The sequence below is a fragment of the Phasianus colchicus genome, chromosome 3 (genome assembly GCF_987193195.1).
Source record: "Phasianus colchicus chromosome 3, bPhaCol1.hap1.1, whole genome shotgun sequence".
NCBI classification, from domain to species: Eukaryota; Metazoa; Chordata; class Aves; order Galliformes; family Phasianidae; genus Phasianus; species Phasianus colchicus.
In genome coordinates, this window is record NC_143438.1 from 72,010,044 (window position 1) to 72,029,663 (window position 19,620).

The 19,620-nt window shown below is 40.0% G+C and overlaps 2 protein-coding genes across 3 annotated transcripts in view; both read right to left on the reverse strand.

The window, feature by feature from the left end:
• RAD54B (RAD54 homolog B) overlaps positions 1–19,620 on the reverse strand; it is a 61,291-nt gene that overhangs the window by 25,097 nt on the left and 16,574 nt on the right. The gene's annotated exons all lie outside the window — the stretch shown is intronic.
• Positions 11,524–18,206, reverse strand: FSBP (fibrinogen silencer binding protein). Its single transcript, XM_031591004.2, has 2 exons — positions 17,526–18,206; positions 11,524–13,239 (listed from the first exon to the last, which is right to left on the reverse strand). Exons 1-2 carry the CDS (start codon positions 17,894–17,896, stop codon positions 12,714–12,716), a joined length of 897 nt encoding a protein of 298 aa, XP_031446864.1. The 5' UTR covers positions 17,897–18,206; the 3' UTR covers positions 11,524–12,713.

A 19,620-nucleotide genomic window follows, 5' to 3' on the forward strand; every position in this document is an offset into this window, starting at 1 on the left:
ATTGCTTACTCGATATGAGAAACAGCTTCAGCCACCTTCATGGAGGTGATGATTTACAGAAAACGGGACAGGATCCAGGAAAGGGAATCGAGGGAGCGTTCCAATGGCAAACCAGCTTAACCAGTTTCTGAAGGGCAGGAATTAAAGAAAACCTATCGATGAAATGTGCTGGGTTACTCCCAGAGCGCTGAGAAAGCTGCATTATGAAACACCACAAAATGTAAATCAGTGTGCATTTTGAGGAGTCTTTACAGTGTGGCTGGCAGCTGTGTAACTGTGCATTATAAGGAGCTTGGCATGCTCCAGTGAGCAGCACACCATACCCTCAGCCCGAGGTGTGGTTTAATGGATGGCTTAACCCCATCTATCTGCAGGCTGCTGCCAAAACCCGTGAGTGTCCTCCTCCTCCCTGCTCCCACGCTGCTGCTCGTCCAGCAGCTTAGCAGCTGAGCAGCCAGGGCACATGGATCGATGAATCACATGAGCAACCAAAGTCAATACAAGGAGAGGGAAACGTGGTTCTCAACAAGGAGACGGTGTCTTTCCTTGCAGCTGCCACTGTTAAGCTGAAGTGGTTTTGGAACCATGGGATCTGTCAAGTTGCTTAGCAGTTCTGCACCTGGACTTTCACATTGTGACTGAGCCTCTTAAACAAAAACACATTGTCAAAATGCAAAAACTGTAGCTTAAAGAAAACAACTTTGGTTCAAGTTGTGTTTTACAGTATAAAAGAATAAATTATTTAAAAAAAAAAAAGAGAGAGAAAGAAAGGGGCAGGCAGAGCCAAAAATCTGGACCGAGATAAAAGGAGATTTGGCCTCTGAATCACAGCTGAAACTCAGTAACAGTGTCTACCCATAGTCTCTGCAGCCACCTCTGCATACGTGTCATCCACCTGCTCTGCAGATCCAACATTGGCCCTGTCTTCTGAGCAGAGGCATTTAACAAAGTTGAGAGAGCAGACGTGTACACAGAAGTTAAGTATCTTGTTCTATATGAAATATCTGTGTTAAACACTTCTAAGGTATTCCAGGAATGTTTAAAGAAATATTAGACAGAGATAGCATCATCGTTCATTTGCAAAGCAATTTCAGTCTAATGATAACTTTAATATTAAGCTAACATGTAAATGCATATTACTGGGCCTTGAATATAGAAAAATATGTCATAAGTCTTCTCACAGAGCTCCTATGAGACATTTTATGAGGGGTGCAGCATGAAGATTTGAGGTGACTTGCCCTTTTATCATAGGAATCAATGACAGATGGGATCACATCTGAGTTGCTTGATTACAATCCAGTGCTTCATGCCCCTATTTTAAACACAAAATGTGTAACACTGAATTTGTCCTGCACACATCAGCATTGCTGCCAAAATGAAGCCACCATTACCAGAGAAGCTCATAGTGCTATCAGTATTTAAGTACTGTGGATGAGCTGTGAGGACTTGAAATCCTGACAGAGAAAGGCCTAATTTTAATAATTTCATCAGTACTGAAGAATGTAGGACATTTCTTGACGTGAGACTTTTAAAGATTTTGTTTGTTTGTTTTAAAAGTTAAAGCATAGACGGTTTACTTTTTGCTATTTTTACTTATGCCATAGAACTGAATGAGCTTGTTGAATGTGAAAATTAACTCACCTAAAGAATGTTATTGCAAACAGGAATATTTTCTTTAAGAAACACATCATTGTTTTACATCCAAACTTATTTTTAAACAAAAATACAAATGCTCAAACACTGACCATAAAATACTGTTTTATGAGAACAGAAACCAGAGATGAACGCAATTTTGGTCAGAATAAATATTATTCCTTGTAGAATTTCTATTAAGTCAATGCTCTGGAGAAGAATTTAGAAATTAGGGGAGAAGGCAGCGCTTCTTTTTTGTTTTTGGCCAGGGCAAAACTTTTTCCATCCCTGAGAGCTAAATGCTTTTGGAAATAAACGCACTTTGCACATTCTGTGCAACTTAATTTCCTGAGGATTACACAGTGGACATGCTCTAACTGAGGCCGAGAATAACTTTCTCTGTAGTCACAGCTCTCACTGCTTGGACCAAAACTAGGTCCTTTCCAAACATGCCAGCAGGGAATTTGTTCTTCTCAATCAGAGACAGTATCTCCCTTCCTGAGAGAGAAAAGGAAAAGATGGCAGCAGGGATAAGGAGCAAATACATGGAAGTGCTCCTTGGGAGAAGAAGCCTGAAAAGAAAGTCTGCTACCAGAAAGGAAAGCTTATTGCACCTCGTCTCTGTCCTTCAAAATTCAAGGTTCAGTAAAAACACATGGCTTGCTGGAGGCCACCAAGGGAAATCAAGGAAAGACCTAGGAGGAGGAGATGAGGACAGGAGCTGATTAGGCACTGTCAGGGAAAATAAAGGAAAAAGTTACAGAGGAGAAAACAGCCAAGGACAACAGAGTATTGCAACACAAGAGATGGCAAGCAGGTGAACCCTGAGTTGAAGTGACGGTACAAAGATGTAAGGGCACTCAGATCAATTCACCTCCTGATAAAAAGGGCCCACATCATTTCCCTCCCGTTTGATTTCAGTTTCAGCGACCTGGATCCATTTGACAGATCATACCACATGAGACTATCAATTCTGAGTTTAGGATTCATGGAGTCAGGCAGATGACTGGTAATGGCAGAGGCAGTGTAGACCAAAGAGAAGCTAAGGTTTGGATTGTCTTGCCATTCACATTCAAGACCCTTTGGTACTTTCTGTTCTTCAGCCTGAACCTTTTTCAGTCTTTCATCTTGTTTGTTGTTAACAAAAGTGCAAAGCTCACTGGGCAAAACACTGCATGACGCTGTAATAATGGTCTACACTGAATGCAGCAGCCTTTTAATGAAATCATTCAATTTCTTACCTCAAAGGGTAAAGATCAGAGTTTCAACTTGGTCTGTTTTACTCAGATAAAAACATTAAATGATATGGAAAAATCAATTTGGAAATGTTAATTTGCTCTAAAAGCCCAAAGAATAGTAACTATAACCCCTGTGGTGCCAAACTATCTTACTCTCTACCTTCTCAAAAACCAACTTATTTTATGTGAACAGTTTTAAGGTAAGATGAACTAAATAGTGCCTTTGATAACAGGATACCACTTGCATTAGTTTCCAGTGTTCCTTTGTGGTGTAAGAAAATCATTTAACCTTAAACTTTTCAGCAGCAGACATTTGCCTGAGTGTCTGATTTGAGATTCAGTTTCATTTGTAGTAATACTGAACACTGTGCACAGAGGCAACTGGAAGTTGTGGTTTTAATAGATAAACTGTAGAATCATAGAACCATTGAACAGTTTGGGTTGGAAGGCAGCTCGTGCTGCCCAGCGCCTCATCCAACCTGCCTTGAATGACTCCAGGTCTGGGGCACCACAGATTCTCTGGACAGTGCTTCACCACCCTTACAGTGAACAATTTCTTCCCTTTATCTAATCTGAATCTACCATATTTTAACTCAAAGCCATTATCCCTTGTCCTATCACTACACAGCCTTGTAAAAAGTCCCCGTCTTTCCTACAGGCCCCAGTAGGTACTGCAGGTCGCAATGAGGTCTTCCCAGAGCCTTCACTTCTCCAGGCTGATCATCTTTCAGCCCGTCTTCAGAGAAGAAGTGCTGCAGCTTTCTGGCCGTCCTTGTGGTCTCCTCTGGACCCGCTCCAAAAGTGCCTCATCTTTCTTGCACTGGGGGCCCCAGACCTGGATGCAGTTCTCCAGTTGGGGCCTCACAAGGGCAGAGCAGATGGGGACAATCACCCCCCTCACCCTGCTGGCCATCTCTCTGTTGATGCAGCCCAGGATACAGTTGGCTTTCCCATGTCCTTCTCTGTGCGGCTGCTCTCCATCCATCCATACCCCACTTACTGTACTGTATACAGAAGCTCTTAGATAACACAGTCCTAGTTGATTCAAAATACATCTTCAGTATTTATGGAGCTTTTTGATCTTACTCTCTCTGTGCCACACTTCCCAGTTTATCTCCTAGAAAGCAGAGATAATTGCAAACCCTCATCTCTCAATGCTGTTGTGGAACACAGGTACATTTGTGACATGCTCAGCACCTATTGTAATGGGCACCAAGGAAAAAAAAAATCAGGAAATTAAATCAAAATAGTGTGATGAAATCATGGCATTATGTCTATAACTGACCGAAAAGGAGGAAGGAAAACATGGAATAGTTGTTCACTGAGTGGACCATTCTGTAAACTAAAACTGGCAAGGAAGCCAATAGAAAGAGAATATATGATCTTGCACTTAATCACAAGACACAAGAAGCTGTAAACAGGCTGAGTACCTTTTGGTACCTGAATTTGTAACCTTAGTTTTCCTTTGCAACAGGAATTTTCTGTAAACAATAAAAGAAATGACAGGTGTACTTAATTTGAACAATGTTCAACATTTGCCTCATCACCATTTAATGAAACTTTTAGTTCTTAAGGGTATCAGCTGCAGAGGAGGAGGAAAGCTTATATTTTGAAAATTATAGCTTCGTGATAGAAAACTATTCTTCTTAAGCCTCTCAACTGTCTAAAAATCCAACTGACTCCAGCTTCCACTGTAAAAATTTAATGAACTAAGCTGAAGCTTCTGTCAAGTCCACAGAAATAGATGTGCAAGTCCTATTATCAAAGGAAAAAAGCAGCATCATTGAGAATTCTGAAATGCTGCAGGCATCATATGGTGCAGCAAGCCAAATCAGCTCAGTAAAATACTGGAAACATTCACCCAAGTTCAGCATTTACTACTCTTCCTACTGTTCCTATCCACACTGAAAGTCTAGATTAATTTATCAACTAAAGGCTTTTTTACTTAAAAAAAAAACAAACCAAAAACAAACAAACAAAAAAAAAACCAAAAAAACGTATGTGGGACTTTGAAAATATATAGCCCTGCATTCTCTAAGCATTTACTATTGCCTCTGGGGTTTTTATTGAAATTAAAACTCTCTCTCTGATCTATAATATTTCATTTACAAAATCTAAAGGCTTTTAGATATGTGGGAAACAGAAAGCAGGGAGAGAGGGATTTATTACGATTATGTATACTTCACATTCACATCTATTTTAACACACATTAAAAGGTAAAACATTTTTCAGCTACTGTTTGTGTTTGTTAATGGCCATCTTCGATTTTCATGGATTATAATAATGAGTCTTCAAAATAATGAACAAAACTTACATCCACTGTAATAACCATAAAACATAATATATTCCTATCTAAATTATTTAAACAAGACTGTTTAAAATTTATGACGTTACCCTGGAAAGAGGCACACAAAGGATGAGTCATGTTTTTGAGCATTCTCATGTGTTATGCAGCAGTGATTACTTACAGAATGGCTGACGAAATCTTTGGAAAGGGAAAGAGTAATCTTTCCAAATCAAGTTACATAACTTTGATTTACATAAATGTAATCCATTCAATAGGCTGAGCAGAAAAGTAATATTTATGGCCAAGGCATAAAAACTTAGGGCTTTATTTGTAATTCTTGCAAGAAAAGCAAAAATAAAAGAGCAAATGAGGGAGGAGAGGAGAAATTTTTCCTGTTTGGAGGTATGTGGTACTTACTGTGCTGCTTTGCCACTTCTTGATGTAAGAAAATTGAACATGTTTTAAATTGCCTAGAAGTTCCAGTGCAAATAATAAGATGTTTCTATACATGGAGCCATAAATTTCAGCATGCCTTTGACAGAACCTACTTTGTTTCACTCTGTCTGGTTATGGTTCTAAACTGACTGCTCAGCCAACTAAAATACATGGATATGTGGCAGCTTTCATCAGCACAGGGCCCGCTTGCTATTCCCAAGGGCCTCCTCTATCACCTGTATGATGTTCAGCCTCTGCAGCACACACAACTTCAGCTCTTCTTATCAAACTCCCATATGGAGTATGTATATGTGTGTAGGTACAGATGTACATGTGCATAGAAAAGGATGAGATGGAAAAATGACTGACTTCATCTCTGCTATATTTCACCTGAAAACAATCTTTACAGCTGCCCATTACATCTTCAGAGGTTACCTATCCAAAACCACCAAAATATACTTCTGTTGAGAAACATCCCTAGTACCGTCTTAGAATTTGATTCAGGATTTTCAAAACTAAACTACAGCAAATTAGTATGTACAGTTATATAACAAAAACTCTTCTGAAAAGAATGAATTTTATCTATCAGAAATAATTATAACAAACAACAGTGGCTAAATTCCCTAAGCAAGCTTAATTCAGCCTTTGTCTGCACACCCACTGTGCAGCACTCTGAACCACATAAATACAAATTATATTTTCCAGTGTATTGCTGGTTTTGAAGTTTTCACAGAAGAGCCAAACCAAGAGCTGTTTGGTTCAACAGTTCCATATCTCTGGAGCTGTGCTGCCAGAAGGGCCGAAGCACCCGAAATCCACACTGTTACCTCACTGTACTCACTACACTGTCTCAATATGGCTGGGCAAATGTGGAGACAAATCTTGCTTTCAATCAAGCTAAGAAATCGCTGTTGGGCTCTCAACAATTCAGTGTGCCCCGTTGGGACAAACTCTCCAAAAAATTCATTTATTAGGGACTGTAACTAAAGTATAACAGACTGCAAATGACCACAATCTGTGCTCACTAATGAATTATGAATTAGCTAAATGGGAGAGAGCCTTTATAGGAATGGCCACAGACCATGCTGATGCCAAATGTCAGTACTTTTTCAAAAGCACAGAGAAACAAGAATGCTATAAAGGAAAGATCATCAAAATTTAATACAAAATGATGCATTCTCCCTTCAATCTGGTTCACAGAAACAAAGCTGAGCTGCTTTGAGAAAACATAAACAAAAGCTATAGCACACACACATGAAATGGGGTAACTTAGCATAAAACGGTTTGGCCAAAATGAAAGTAGACACTACCAGTGTTATATGGAAATCCATTGTGACAGACAACCTACTGCAAAAGCCCATCTACAATATCATCCCCCTGTACTTTGAGGCCTCACTTCAAATAGTTTTTTTTGAGCCCCTCACTATAAGAAAGACATGGAGGCCATGGAGCATATCCAGAGAGGGGCAACGAAGCTGTGAAGGACCTGAAGCACAAGTCTTATGGGGAGCAGCTGAGGGAATGGGGATTGTTCAGTCTGGAGGAGAGGAGGCTCAGGGGAAACCTTATTGTTCTCTACACCTGCCTGAAATGAGGTTGTGGTGAGATGGGGGTCAGGCTCTTCTCCCAGGTAACAGAAATAGGATGAGAGGTCATGGCCTCAAGTTGTGCCAGGGGAGATTCAGGTTGGATATTAGGAAGAATTTCTTCCCAGAAAGAACGGTGAGGTATCAGAACAGGCTGCCCAGGGTAGTGGAGTCACTGTCCCTGGAGATGTTTAAGGAAAGGGTAGATATAGTACTTAGGGACATGCTTCAGTGGGCAGCATTGGTGGTAGGTGAAGGGGTGGACTGGATGATCTCAGCAGTCTTTTCCAACCTTAATATTCTATGATTACAATGAAAAACAACGCAACCATCACTTGGATGAAACACGCAGAGTTCACAAGTCAAACCAAAATTGATTTTTTTGGCTTACACATGCATCCCAAAGTGAATGCCATATTATGATTTAGAATATATCAACAGTAATAGCAACTGCTATTGATATGTATATTTTAATTCTAATATTCAATTTTATTCCAATATTTATACGGACTTTGGCTCTATGGCATATCCCATTTTAATTCTGTATTTCTGATGCACACCATAGATTAACTCCACAGTATTATATTAACAGTAGCAACAAGTGGACTAAGTAACATTTTAAAAACTGCTACTGAGTTATGATAAATTACTTTCTTTAGCATGATCTCTTCATCAATTAGTACAACTTGAGATTACTGCAACAGATTTTATCTATATAACACAGGAGAAACAACATCGCAGTAACTAACCACAAACAGTACAAAATCCCCTCTTCCCCACCCCCTACATTAGATAAGGGTTTTGTCCTACCCTTTCACTGTTCAATTACATCTAAAAAGATAACTGACAATTTGTAAACTCACTTGTTTCAAGCACACAGAAATTCTGAATGTTAATAGGAGGCATATTTTGAGAAAGCACTAACAATACAGACAAGGATCACACAAAGCCATGCACGGTGTGCAAATGGTAACTCACAGGATGCTGTTTATGAACTGACTGACCAAACCAGACCTTGACATCAACAGCATATGGAGGGGCATCACAGTCCAGACAAATAATTTTTTAGACGAATTTAGAATTTATTTTGTTAAATTATTACTGTTATTATGATTATGCTAACTAAAGATGAAAATCAAGCACAATTTGAAGTATGATTTTCAAGTCTGCAGTTTTGCTAAAGAGAAAGCAGAAATCATAAGTAATGTAGAGTAGCTGCTGATTAAATATGGAATAAAAATCTCCTCATGGAATTCCTCATGGAATAACAATACTCCTCATGTGTGATTAATACAGGGTCTGGCAAGGTGTCATGTTCACCCAGAAATCTTTGGATGGGTCAACAAATCATTCTGTGTAATCACAGGGATAAAACAGTATGCAACCCCACAGCACTTGAGAAGGACAAGAACACTGGAGAGAGTCGATATTTGCACACTGCTGAGTCTCCCTGTGGATTCCCTGTCCCTTATCCATCCCCATATATGAAGAAATCACAACTAACGTTTTCAACAACTTTAGCACTGTAGGTATCAGATGCAAGAATTCTACCTTAAAGCTTTTAAAAACACCATAGCTTAACATCTGAATGTCCTGAGGTAAATTTATGTAAAGTTCTGTTAGGTTTAACCTTTCTATAATGCAGTTTGGAGCACAAATAATTTTCAAGAAAAAGGAAAAAGAAAAAAACTAATTACGTTTACAATCTCCTTCTCTAGCCTTGGGCAATACTATGAGCTTCATCAACATGAGATTCAATCACCCTGTGAAAATGTGTTATATTTGAACTGTGGAAAGACAGTTTGCCAAGCAAAATTGAGCCTCACAATTCTCCATTTGTTCCTCCTATTTAGAAACAATTCTTTTATAATTATGAGCAATATAAAGGCTTTGCCTATTGGAAATCACAGGGACACAAAATATTTGAGCTCTGGTCTATGCACTCCCAAGCAAGAAAATACGTGGAAATATAAATGAAAGAAAGCAATTGAAACTAGTGAGGTGGAGGATGCTAGAAGAGAGGAATATGAGTGCAAGATGTGCTGTAAGTAATCTTTGCTGGTCTTGAAGTACCTCTCTTTTCTGCCATTTTTACCCGATAATGCTTCTGATATAGGGCAAGCACAGCCAACAGGACAATGCTGGAGGAGCTTGGGGGCGGGGAGAGGAAAAGATAATTAGGGAACAGTTGATAAAAGTGTAGACTGATAATTAGACAATTACTCAGATGGATAAAGTTACACAAGATGTTATCACAGTGATCACAAGGTTATCACAGTTGTAGTTTTTTAATCTAATCCTAAAAAAATAAAATCATTAGATGTTGAGAATTAAAAAGTATTCCCAGAGCCTATTTATTTCAGTTAACTTAGTAGAAGGACATGAACATATGGTAGAAATTTGCCCTTGCCTAAAATTACTCTGCTTGTACACAGTACTTTGTAAACATGCAGACAGGGAATGCCACTGCCAGATACAGCAAAGGGAACAGAAGGATAAGAATGGGGCTGAAGGAGGGAAGGGCTTCCGACCATCCCTTTCACACATGCTGATGGAATATAATTTGCTGGAACAGTAAAAATTCATAGCACTTTAAGGTCCAGAAGGACTTAGCCACAGCTGTACGTGCATGTCTCCGCATTAGTAATACATAAAAAAACCCGAGAACAGGCACTGAGAAGTGCAAAGTCTGACGCAGACAGATAACCTGATACTGAGAAGCAGATGTGGGGTGAGAAAGAAAAGACAGATCCATCAGCATGGGGAGGCATAACACAGAGTCAGCACCATACTGCACTGCACTGATGTCACTGACATGTCACAAGAAGCAAGCAAGCTACTATGGGATTCAAGAGATCTTCCCCACAGATCCTCCTCCCCACCCCCTTAAAAAAAGAAACACAGCAGAGAGTAAAGAAAACTAAATGCATGAGATCTCAGAATGAGAGATGTTGCTTGCAAGTTAGAATGAGAGGCCTTCCACAAACAAAATTAGAGACAAAGCTAGAACAACCAAACACAGAAATATGATTAGAGGGAGACAATTCTGACCAAGCCTGTGTATTTTATTATTTCTTTATTCATCTGCATCCTTTGCCCTCCACTATCAGGAGTATAATGGGCAGTATGCTCTACCCACAATCAACGCATCTACTTTGCCTTCCAGCTCAGGAAGGACTACAAGTTTTCAAAGACTGGAAATTCCTCCAGTTTCAGTTCTAGAAATAAAAATACCACACCAGCAGAGTCCCTGGAGGTCACCTCTTAATCTAACTCAAAGAGAATGGATAACTCAACCCAAAGTATTAAAAAATGTCTGCAGAGCATTTTTGTGGCCAAAATAAGGCTAGCTATAAGTTAAAAACATTGTAAGATATTAAGCCACTTGGGAATTATTTTCTAGACTAGAAAAAGGTGTCAAATTGCAGAAACAGTAACAGGAATTTATTGCTTACCACCAGAAACCAAAATTCTGATTTTCAACAGAAAAATCAGGCACTTCCAAACTGTAAGATAAGTGCAGGGAATTTAGTGCTGTTACCCATTTCTGAGAAGCCACACTTCAGATGGCAAAGTAGAACAAATAAGATGTTCTAATGTTCAATAAAGTATTTATTAATGCCAAGATTTTGATTCTTGTAAACTCAGGGAACTGAATGTCTCATTGAAGCATTACTAGCTATACAAAAACAGATCAACGTCCTTGAACCGAAAAAGGCAGAAGCAAGCCAAGGGCTGTACACAAACAGAGGCCACTCATTCAGACATCATCATTGTAAGCACGTGCAGAAACTCCCGAAAGAACCAATCCTTGAAGGATTCTTTTCTCTGCCACACAACTGGAAAAGCATGGGGCAATTCTGTACTGATGTCATCTGTTTTCACAGTCTGTATTTTTCCTCAGTTTTCCTCCTGTAACCTGTTGAAGTTGTTCTAAGCACTGAAAGTCAAGATGATTTCTCTCTCACCACTCTTATAAAATTTTAACTACAATGCTTTAAGCTCAATTAGTCCCTGAACTAAGTTACATGGTTCCAGCCTTTAGTTTTTAATAAGCATTTATCCCTGAGGTTACAAAGGTAACCTGATTCACTCAGAAGTCTGACGAGCAGTGTGTTTTACCTTCCTACAGTCTGCTAACGCACACCAGTGCCTCACATACTGAGGTTCTGTGGGAATGGAGAAAGAAGGAAATTTGGGACAACAGTGACAGGATTGACAGTAACAAGCAGCTGCAGGAAAAAACATTCTCCTTCCTATTGCTTTTATTTTTTCTGTTTTTGGAGCCCTCTGAGATAGGAGAAATAATTACATTTCCTTTGCTCGTGCTTTTTCCTTGTTGCGCGGCTTAATTTCCTTTTCCTATACAACAGCTTGCAGGATGGAGAAAGTGTTGTTACAGGGGATAAGGAGCCAGAGGTCTAAGGAAGTTGTGGATCCATTCATAACAGGCAGGAGACCAAGAATTACAAAGAAAATGCTTGTTAGGAATTAGACTTGCCATTATTTTTCTTCCAGTTATGAATGCTGATCATAAATGCAGAGGAAAGTGCTGCTTCCAAGACAGACAGAATAATCGATTTCTTTTTCATTTTGGGCTTTTTATTTGAAACTGATCTAAGGAGCAAAACAACAGCATTTATAAAAGGTACCAAGAATAACAAAGAATCTTCTGTTAATTTCGAGTCACATAACTTACATACAGAAGCTTTTTCATTTTGATAGCTTATAGTCATATTGATATTGATCAAAGGCACCTGCAACTGTCTTGGTTGCACATGCACTGCAGTAATTATGCATGCAAGTGAGCTATTAGACTTTTTTCTGGTTGAGGACCAGTATAATTACTCTAAGTGAATATACAATCATGGTAACTGTACACACAAATTATGCATGCATGCAGTTTTAAAAATGAATTGTTGCATTCATTGTCTCTATTTTCATAATATCCTATGGAAACACTCATCCACTGAAAACAATATTAAAAAGTATTAACTTTTTAAAAGATGAACATTTATTCAACTGTCTACTGAACATTAAAAAAATATAAGAATCCAGTAATTTTGCTTTCCAAGCTGATACATCAGCAAAATTTCACCACTGTCACAAGATTTACCAACATGAAAAGAAGAGCATATTTAAACATAGCTTCTGACTCCTCCTTTTTATATGTTTACTAACCAGTAAGTTCGTTAAGGTAATAAAGGATTGGTAATTATTTGAAAAAATAATGCATATGATCAAATCTTGAAAAAGAACCACCCTACATTGCTTTCTGCAATTCTATTAGAGATAACTTGAAATATTTAAGAAGTTGGGATTCTCACCATCCTTAAGTCTACATGATTTGATTATACTTCAGAAGAGTTGGTGCACTCAAACCCATACAAGGTGTTTTTATTAAGGTACGTAAACAACAACATGGAAAATAGGCTTTCATCTTTCAAGACCATATTAACATAGGGAACAGTTTCACTAGGGCAAAAGCATTTATTATTAAGTATTTCAAGGGATGTGACAGAAGTAATAAAATATTTAGATACTGCTGTATTCTGGCAGATCACGGCGTAGTCGTATTGCCTTTAGCTTTTCTACTTTGATTTTTGTTCGCAACAGTTCTTCTTCCAGCTGCTGCTTTCTTTTCAAACCATCTCTTTTTTCTTGGACATAAAGCCCAATTTTTCTTTGATTTTCTAGTATTATTTGATGTTCTTCTTTCAGCATTTGCAACATCTGTGGGTCATACCCACACATCGGTCTGAAGCGTTCTCCAACCTCAAGCCTAAAAAACTCATCTCTTCTTGGCACAGGAGAGGGAGACATCATAACCCTCATGTCAACTGAAGATACTGATGTTGAAGGAGACCTTTCCATAATGTGCACCAACTGGTGTTCTTCCTCTTGTTCTACGTTCTCACTTGGCTGCGAGTCTATAATCAAAGAAGGAGGAGGTTTGACATCCTCTTCTGATTGCAACTCCATCATGACTGTAGCAGGATGGTGATCCAACATTGCCTGTGGTGAACTGGTACCAGCAATTGTTTCTTTATCGATATTAGCGCTAGAACACACAAAATCATATTTAAATAATCCATTAAAAAGTATAAAACAGACAAACAAACATAGTTGTAAGTAACCAAAGCTTCACTTGAAATATTACTCTGCTCTACCCATGCCTGAACCTCTGCTTTGTTACATGACCACCATCTGCATCCCTCCTTCTTTCCACCACATACACACAGCCCTGTATGATTTAGATGGCATTGCTAATCTGAAGGCAGTGCAGCCTATAGTGAACAATCCTGGGAGGTTCTTATTCTGAAACAGGATAAGCAAGCATTAGTGATAAGTGAGAATAAAAACAAAGCGGCAGCAGAAAGTGATGCAAGTGACAGAGGAAACAGTTTGTGTAATCTAGAAAGTGATTTTAAAAGGCCATAAACTTGCAGAAACATTTCCATCTCCCAAACTTACTAATCTCCTTCTGTTCTAATGCATTCTCTGTTTCTGACTCATGCACCTAAATGTTTAAGCTTTTCTTTTTATTTGTTGTTTTTTTGGTAAAACAATCGCTGAATAAAATGACTCAAGAAGCCTGGGGAGAAAAAACCACAGCCCAGATGATGACCCTGTCAGTAGATCAAGGAGTCAGCTAATCCTTGTTCCTTCCCTTTGAACCAATGATCTCACTGGTTTTCTGAAGTTTCAAGAGAGGGCATGGAAATGTTACCATTAAGAACAAGCCCATAGTTCCATGCAGCATTTTTCCAGCTTTTCTGAAGTTCAACACCCACTTGACTCATCTGCCTTTGTGTAAACTCCTGAGTCAGCAGCACCTCCGGTCAGGATTTGACATTACATTGGTTCTGATGATATTAATGGCTCAAGCTGCTCTTGTCTATTTCTCCACCATCAGTTGTGTCTGAAACCCTGTAATTCTGCACATCACTCCTTTATACAGGTAATACTTTTGTAAGCCCTGATCTGCTTTTTGAACTATTTGACAGTATAGATATACAAAGAATACCTTCAGCATGACTTGGGAGGCAGTACAGTGTCATATGGGAACAGTGAAGTGTTAACCTGGCACTGAGAGCAAAGATAGTGCACCACCACAGCCATGACTGTTTAAAAAGGAGGCTATGGTTAGTGGCTGCAGATGGGAAACATTCCTCAGTCCTTGAAGAACTAAGCTGCTGCTAGCAGCTAAAGGCAGTGAGTGGATCCATGATTAATACAACATTCACAGATGTGCCCTAACCCTGGAGGACTTGAGTGCTGTCTATTAAAATGGAGGCAGGTGTGTGAGTATATATATATATATTTATTATTATTATTATTATTTTTTAAACTCCTTGTGAGCACTACAAGACACAGTCTGAGGAGCACTATCTGATTATTAAAAACACTGCCCTGGTTAGCAGCAGATTTGGGTTCAAATTCCCAGAAACACGGGAGAATTCTGATCTGTGTATCATACTTTTCAGGTAAATGTGCTGACTCCTTGCAGAGACATCAAAAGAAAGCATTATCCCCTTTGCATCTTGCTTTGGTCTTCAAAACTCTTGATTTAAAAGAAATAAGCAGCCACGGCTGCAACTTCCAAAGGATCCTAGCTAGTCTACCACCCACTAACACGAAACAGCAATTTCTAGAATAAAAGCATAAAAACTTCTAAATATTCAATTATAAAAATGTTCAACAGGGTCAGAGAAATGCGTTTTCCTAAAATCAATTCTGCCAACCACCCAAACCATTTAAATTAGGGCTTTCAAAGAGAAAAACGCTATCTGAAGCAGGAATTGAAAACAGAACCTTCATCTATCCCTGAAAAAAACAATCTTAATTCTGCTCCTGTCACCTGAGCTGCATATCAAGCATCGATTCTATCACCTAACACCCTCTTCCTCATGCCTCAAAGCTTCACCTGCTTCTCTACACCTTTCTCACACTGCATTCCCTCCTTTCCTGGAGCAATCAGAAGTACTTTCCTGCATACAAATTTTCACTATTTCTCCCCTTGCTGACTGTAGTTCTGGCTTTCCCCCTTCCCAACCACACAGCTTCAAACACAGCCTCCCTCTTATTTATTTGCTGGCTCCTGGCCAGCTGCTAGCCTGAGAAACCTGGAAACAACTAGTAGGAGAAGCAGATCATTCTGACAAAAGGGCACAGAGGGAGGGGGCAGAAGGAGAAAGTGTGAGAGGTTAAGAGAAGAAAGAGAGGTGAGGATTGGTCTAAGGTCGAGTAGGGCCTCTAGTGACAAACTGATCTCTCACAGCATATTCCACACAGAATTTGAAAATGACCGAGACTTCAGGTAACTCAGATGAAGCTGTTAGTTGGGTTTTGGTTTTTTTCCCCTTAAGAAGAAACCAATTAGTGAAGAGAGAAAGAAGGAACTGAGAAACAAAAGGAACGCCTGCATGGTGGTTACTAATGTTGTTTCTGACAACTTGACTGAAAGAAAGACAAACAACAGTTACCACAACTGGGGGATGGTATTTATAACCCCGGAGGCACCCATGATTCACTCAGTTTTGTTTAATCACAGTGAGCTAGAAATTGCTTAAAGGTGCAATTAAGAATTTGGATTCATTGTAAGTTGTATTCCCTTCCAAAAAGCTAAGCCATATCCTAGAGACTTAAAACCCAATATTGGGTTCTCAAAATCAGGATGAAATGCATCTTAGTTAAAATCAGAACTACAAAATAATGATGTATTTGGGCAGAAAAAAATATTTAGATGATATTCTTTCCCTTCCACAGGCAGTGCCTTGGCTGTCCCTAGGAACAGCTACTTGGGGTAAGCAGTAATCAAGTCAATGTTCCCAGAGCCATAAAGGACTGCAAAAAACGTTTACATTACAGGAGACAAACTATGGAGATCATTAGGTCTTAATCATTCATGAAAAGCGGCACTGCTTTTCATAAGCCGATCTGCAAACCAAAGTTCTCCCACTATTGTTTTTTTTCCTCTTTACAAAAGTTGGTAGTCGAGACACTGCAACCTTTATTAGCGCAATTAAAAGCCTTGTTTTGTTCCAGAGAATTCTTTGGAACTGTTCCTCCAGGGGCATTCAGCAGGAGCAGCAGTGCAGCCCAGTTGCTTCAGACTCCTTTACGCCAAGGACCCACAGCAGCATATTTTTAGAGCATCTGGCATGTTAGGATTTACACAATTGTTACCATTCAGTTCAACCAGTGGCACTGTGAATCAAATTCATCCTGTGTACACATGCCAGCTTTTCTTAGAGCATTTAGCTGTTGCACCAACTATCTGTATATCTGATTGAAATATGGAAAGTTCACTTCCCATTAATCTGTTTGTGAAAGGGAGAAAAAAAAAAATCAGAGATTTCTCAAGATTTGTGGGTATTTATCTGGCTTTTATCCTCCTGCCAAGCTTACTTTGTGTATCAGGAGGAACCAAAACCTGACCCCGGCGTTTTTGGATCCCTCAAGGACCAATACAGAACCAGCAGAGTGCTGCAAGTCAGATACGAGAGGCATTCGCCAGCTGTGTAAGAAAGCCTGTGTGCTGCCTGCCTGTATTATGTCTGGCTTCAAATCTAGACAGTGTGCCTCACTTTACTGAGCAGTAAAAAAAAAAAGAAAGAAAAAGCTCTACAAAAAAAGAAAACTTCCATTGCTGTATCTCTCAGTTTCTCTTCATGTGCGTTTAAGCTGCCCAGCATACAGCACAGAACTGCTTGGAGTTTAGACTGCAATTAGCTCTGCTCCAGTTTCAGAGAATTACCATCAGTGCAAGAAAAGTAAAATCTTTAAAGAACGTCTGCACTCACAAAGTCACTGTGCTGTGAGGAGTAAAGGATTGGTATCAGGTAAAACAATATGCACATAAGAGCAAACAAGAGGCAAAACGAGCTCTCTGAGCAAGGTTTCCTAGCTCTGCAAAGTAACTTTATCAAAAATCTTACATAAACCGATAACAGTTGCATATGTTGCAAAATGACTGCAGTATTGCCTTAAATGGAGGAGAATAGCCATCACTTTGCCAGTGTTTGAATAATCTGCCTATTAAAAGGTAGGGGAGGGGTAGAGGTTGGAGCTACTATTTCTCTTTGATTCTCCCTTAACCCTCACTTTCCGGAGTATGACAAAGACTGAAACAGGCTTTGAAAGAGCTGAGAAATGAATGCAGTGCTAAGTCACCATAAAGCTGGCCATAAAACAAAAGCAATATGATTCTGTCATTGTTCCCAGCTTTGGGATTTTCCCTTGCAAACACTTCCTTTAGGACACCAAACACACGAGAAGCGTTACACGGCAGATAGGAGGCGCCATCATTTTCATTCAGTAACAAAATAAAAAGAATTCTCTCACCTTTGTGCACCGCTCCTGTCTCTTAAACACACATTGGAAATCTGTGGAATCATCTCCACAACTTTCTTGGTTGGCTCGGAAATGCTGCTTTTACAGTCTGAATGAGTCTCCTTTTGCTGCAATAGCTCCTGTTTGGCATATTCTTTGAGCCTCTTGTACAGCGTGCGCAGGCCCTGTGCGGTGCGAGGCGGGCGATCTACTCCGATGGCATTGTAGTTATCGGCTATGATATCCCAGCATTTGTTTTTTTCCACTATTACAGAATGCTTATTGGTGTGTTCTTCGAGAATTTTAACGTAAGGCTTCACGAGTTTTAGCAAATCGAGCTTTTCAGATAAGGTGAAATTAGAAGATCTGGCCTTCCCGACCATTGTTAGCTTTGAATTAAGGAAGCAGCTCCCGAAGCCACCATGCAGTCCCTAGCTCTGCTCAGCTCTTTTTCACAAACAGAAAAAGATCAGGCTTAACTAGGCTAGTCTCATTTAGGCCCACGCCTACAAGGGAGGGTTTATTAAAATTCCTTCAGCTTAAGCTGACGCAGGTTCAGGAAATCTGCTTAAGCCAAGCCTGACCTACATAAGGCTTCAGACTGAAGAAGACGAGAAGAAACAAGCAAAATACACTTTTGTATGAAGAGACCAGACGTACACAGGATTTAAAAACATAAAGGTTTAAAGATTAGCACATTACCCAGCTAAAAATTACCTAATTTAGCTTGAGTAACGAGCTCTGACACATAGCTCCGGCTCTCTCACACGTATCTCAAACTGAAACCGCACTCGAGATTTTACACGCCACGACGTCCCCAAAAAGCAACAATTGTTTTGTGCCGTTTATTGACTGTTAAACCGGGCAGGAGGAGCAGCGAGCGCAGCACGTACAGCGCACTGAGCGCCGCGTGTGTAGAGAGATCCCTAACAGAGCCCCCAGCACCGCTCCCCGGCTGCCGCCGCTCTCGCAGCATTTGCATAATGCTGGTCCTGCTGTCAATCAGCAGTTGCATATCCCCTAGCTAGTTAGGTTACACTCGGGCTTCGCAGCAAAGCTAAGCTTCCCCTGCATTCTGCAGGCTGCTCCTGCTACCTACACGGAGGCTTCTTAAAGAGGCAGTTTCTATTCCTGGCCGAACGCTTAACGACAGCGAAAAACACCAAAATCCCAGCGAGAAAACACCAAACACTGCAGCGTGAGCCCTGAATCAGCTTTTTATTAGAACTTCAGCCTGCAGCTGTGCCCTGCTAAAACATGCCTGCCTTGTAACGCATGTGTCATCGCCATTCAGGCCGCGGCGGCTGCGAAATGGCATGAGCTAACTCTTGGGCTACATGCAATAAAGGTTACATTCAATCACGACAGATTTACTGAGTGCACTGCGGCGCATGGATACCGGGACCAAGAAACAGTCTGCTTTTATGATAATACTTCTAGGCATTCTCTCAGGATAAAAATCTGATTCTTATTAATGAGGTGCGTGTGCATTTCTCATGTTTGCTCTGAATTCTATCACCTTAAGCCAAGCCTTAGCACAAAAACACACACCGGGCTTTCCACTTCTGTGGTCAAAACTAAATTAACACATCAGAGAAAAAGGAAAAAAAAAAGCAAACCCACACGTAAAAAGAAAGGTGCTCATGAAACCCAAAACCAAGTCTGAAAAATGACATACGTCATTGAGAGAGTCCAGAGGGTGGAAACAAACACAATCTGAGATAGCGGCAACAGCCTCTCGAGCTTAACATGTTCAGCCTTGAAAACAAGGGAGCCTGGAAGGGGGGTGAGGGCAAGAGGAACCTAATTATAGTCTAAAATATCTGAAGGCAATAAAGATCTGGGTATAAACTTGCTTGCTCTAAGGGGGAGAAAAGCCAAAGCAGAGGCAAGACTTTAGCTGCTAAAGATCAGCCAGCAGGTAGAACAAGAAGCGTGTTTGGAACAAATGCTGACACCTCACCCATAGCACCTCATGTTTGCGACCAGCCTGCTTTGCTGGCACTGCTTTCAAGCCAACATCAAATCAAGCATTTTATAGTCTGAAGCCCATTTCAGCAGACTTTGAGAAACAAAATACTTGTGTGGTTAGAAGCACTGTTATGAA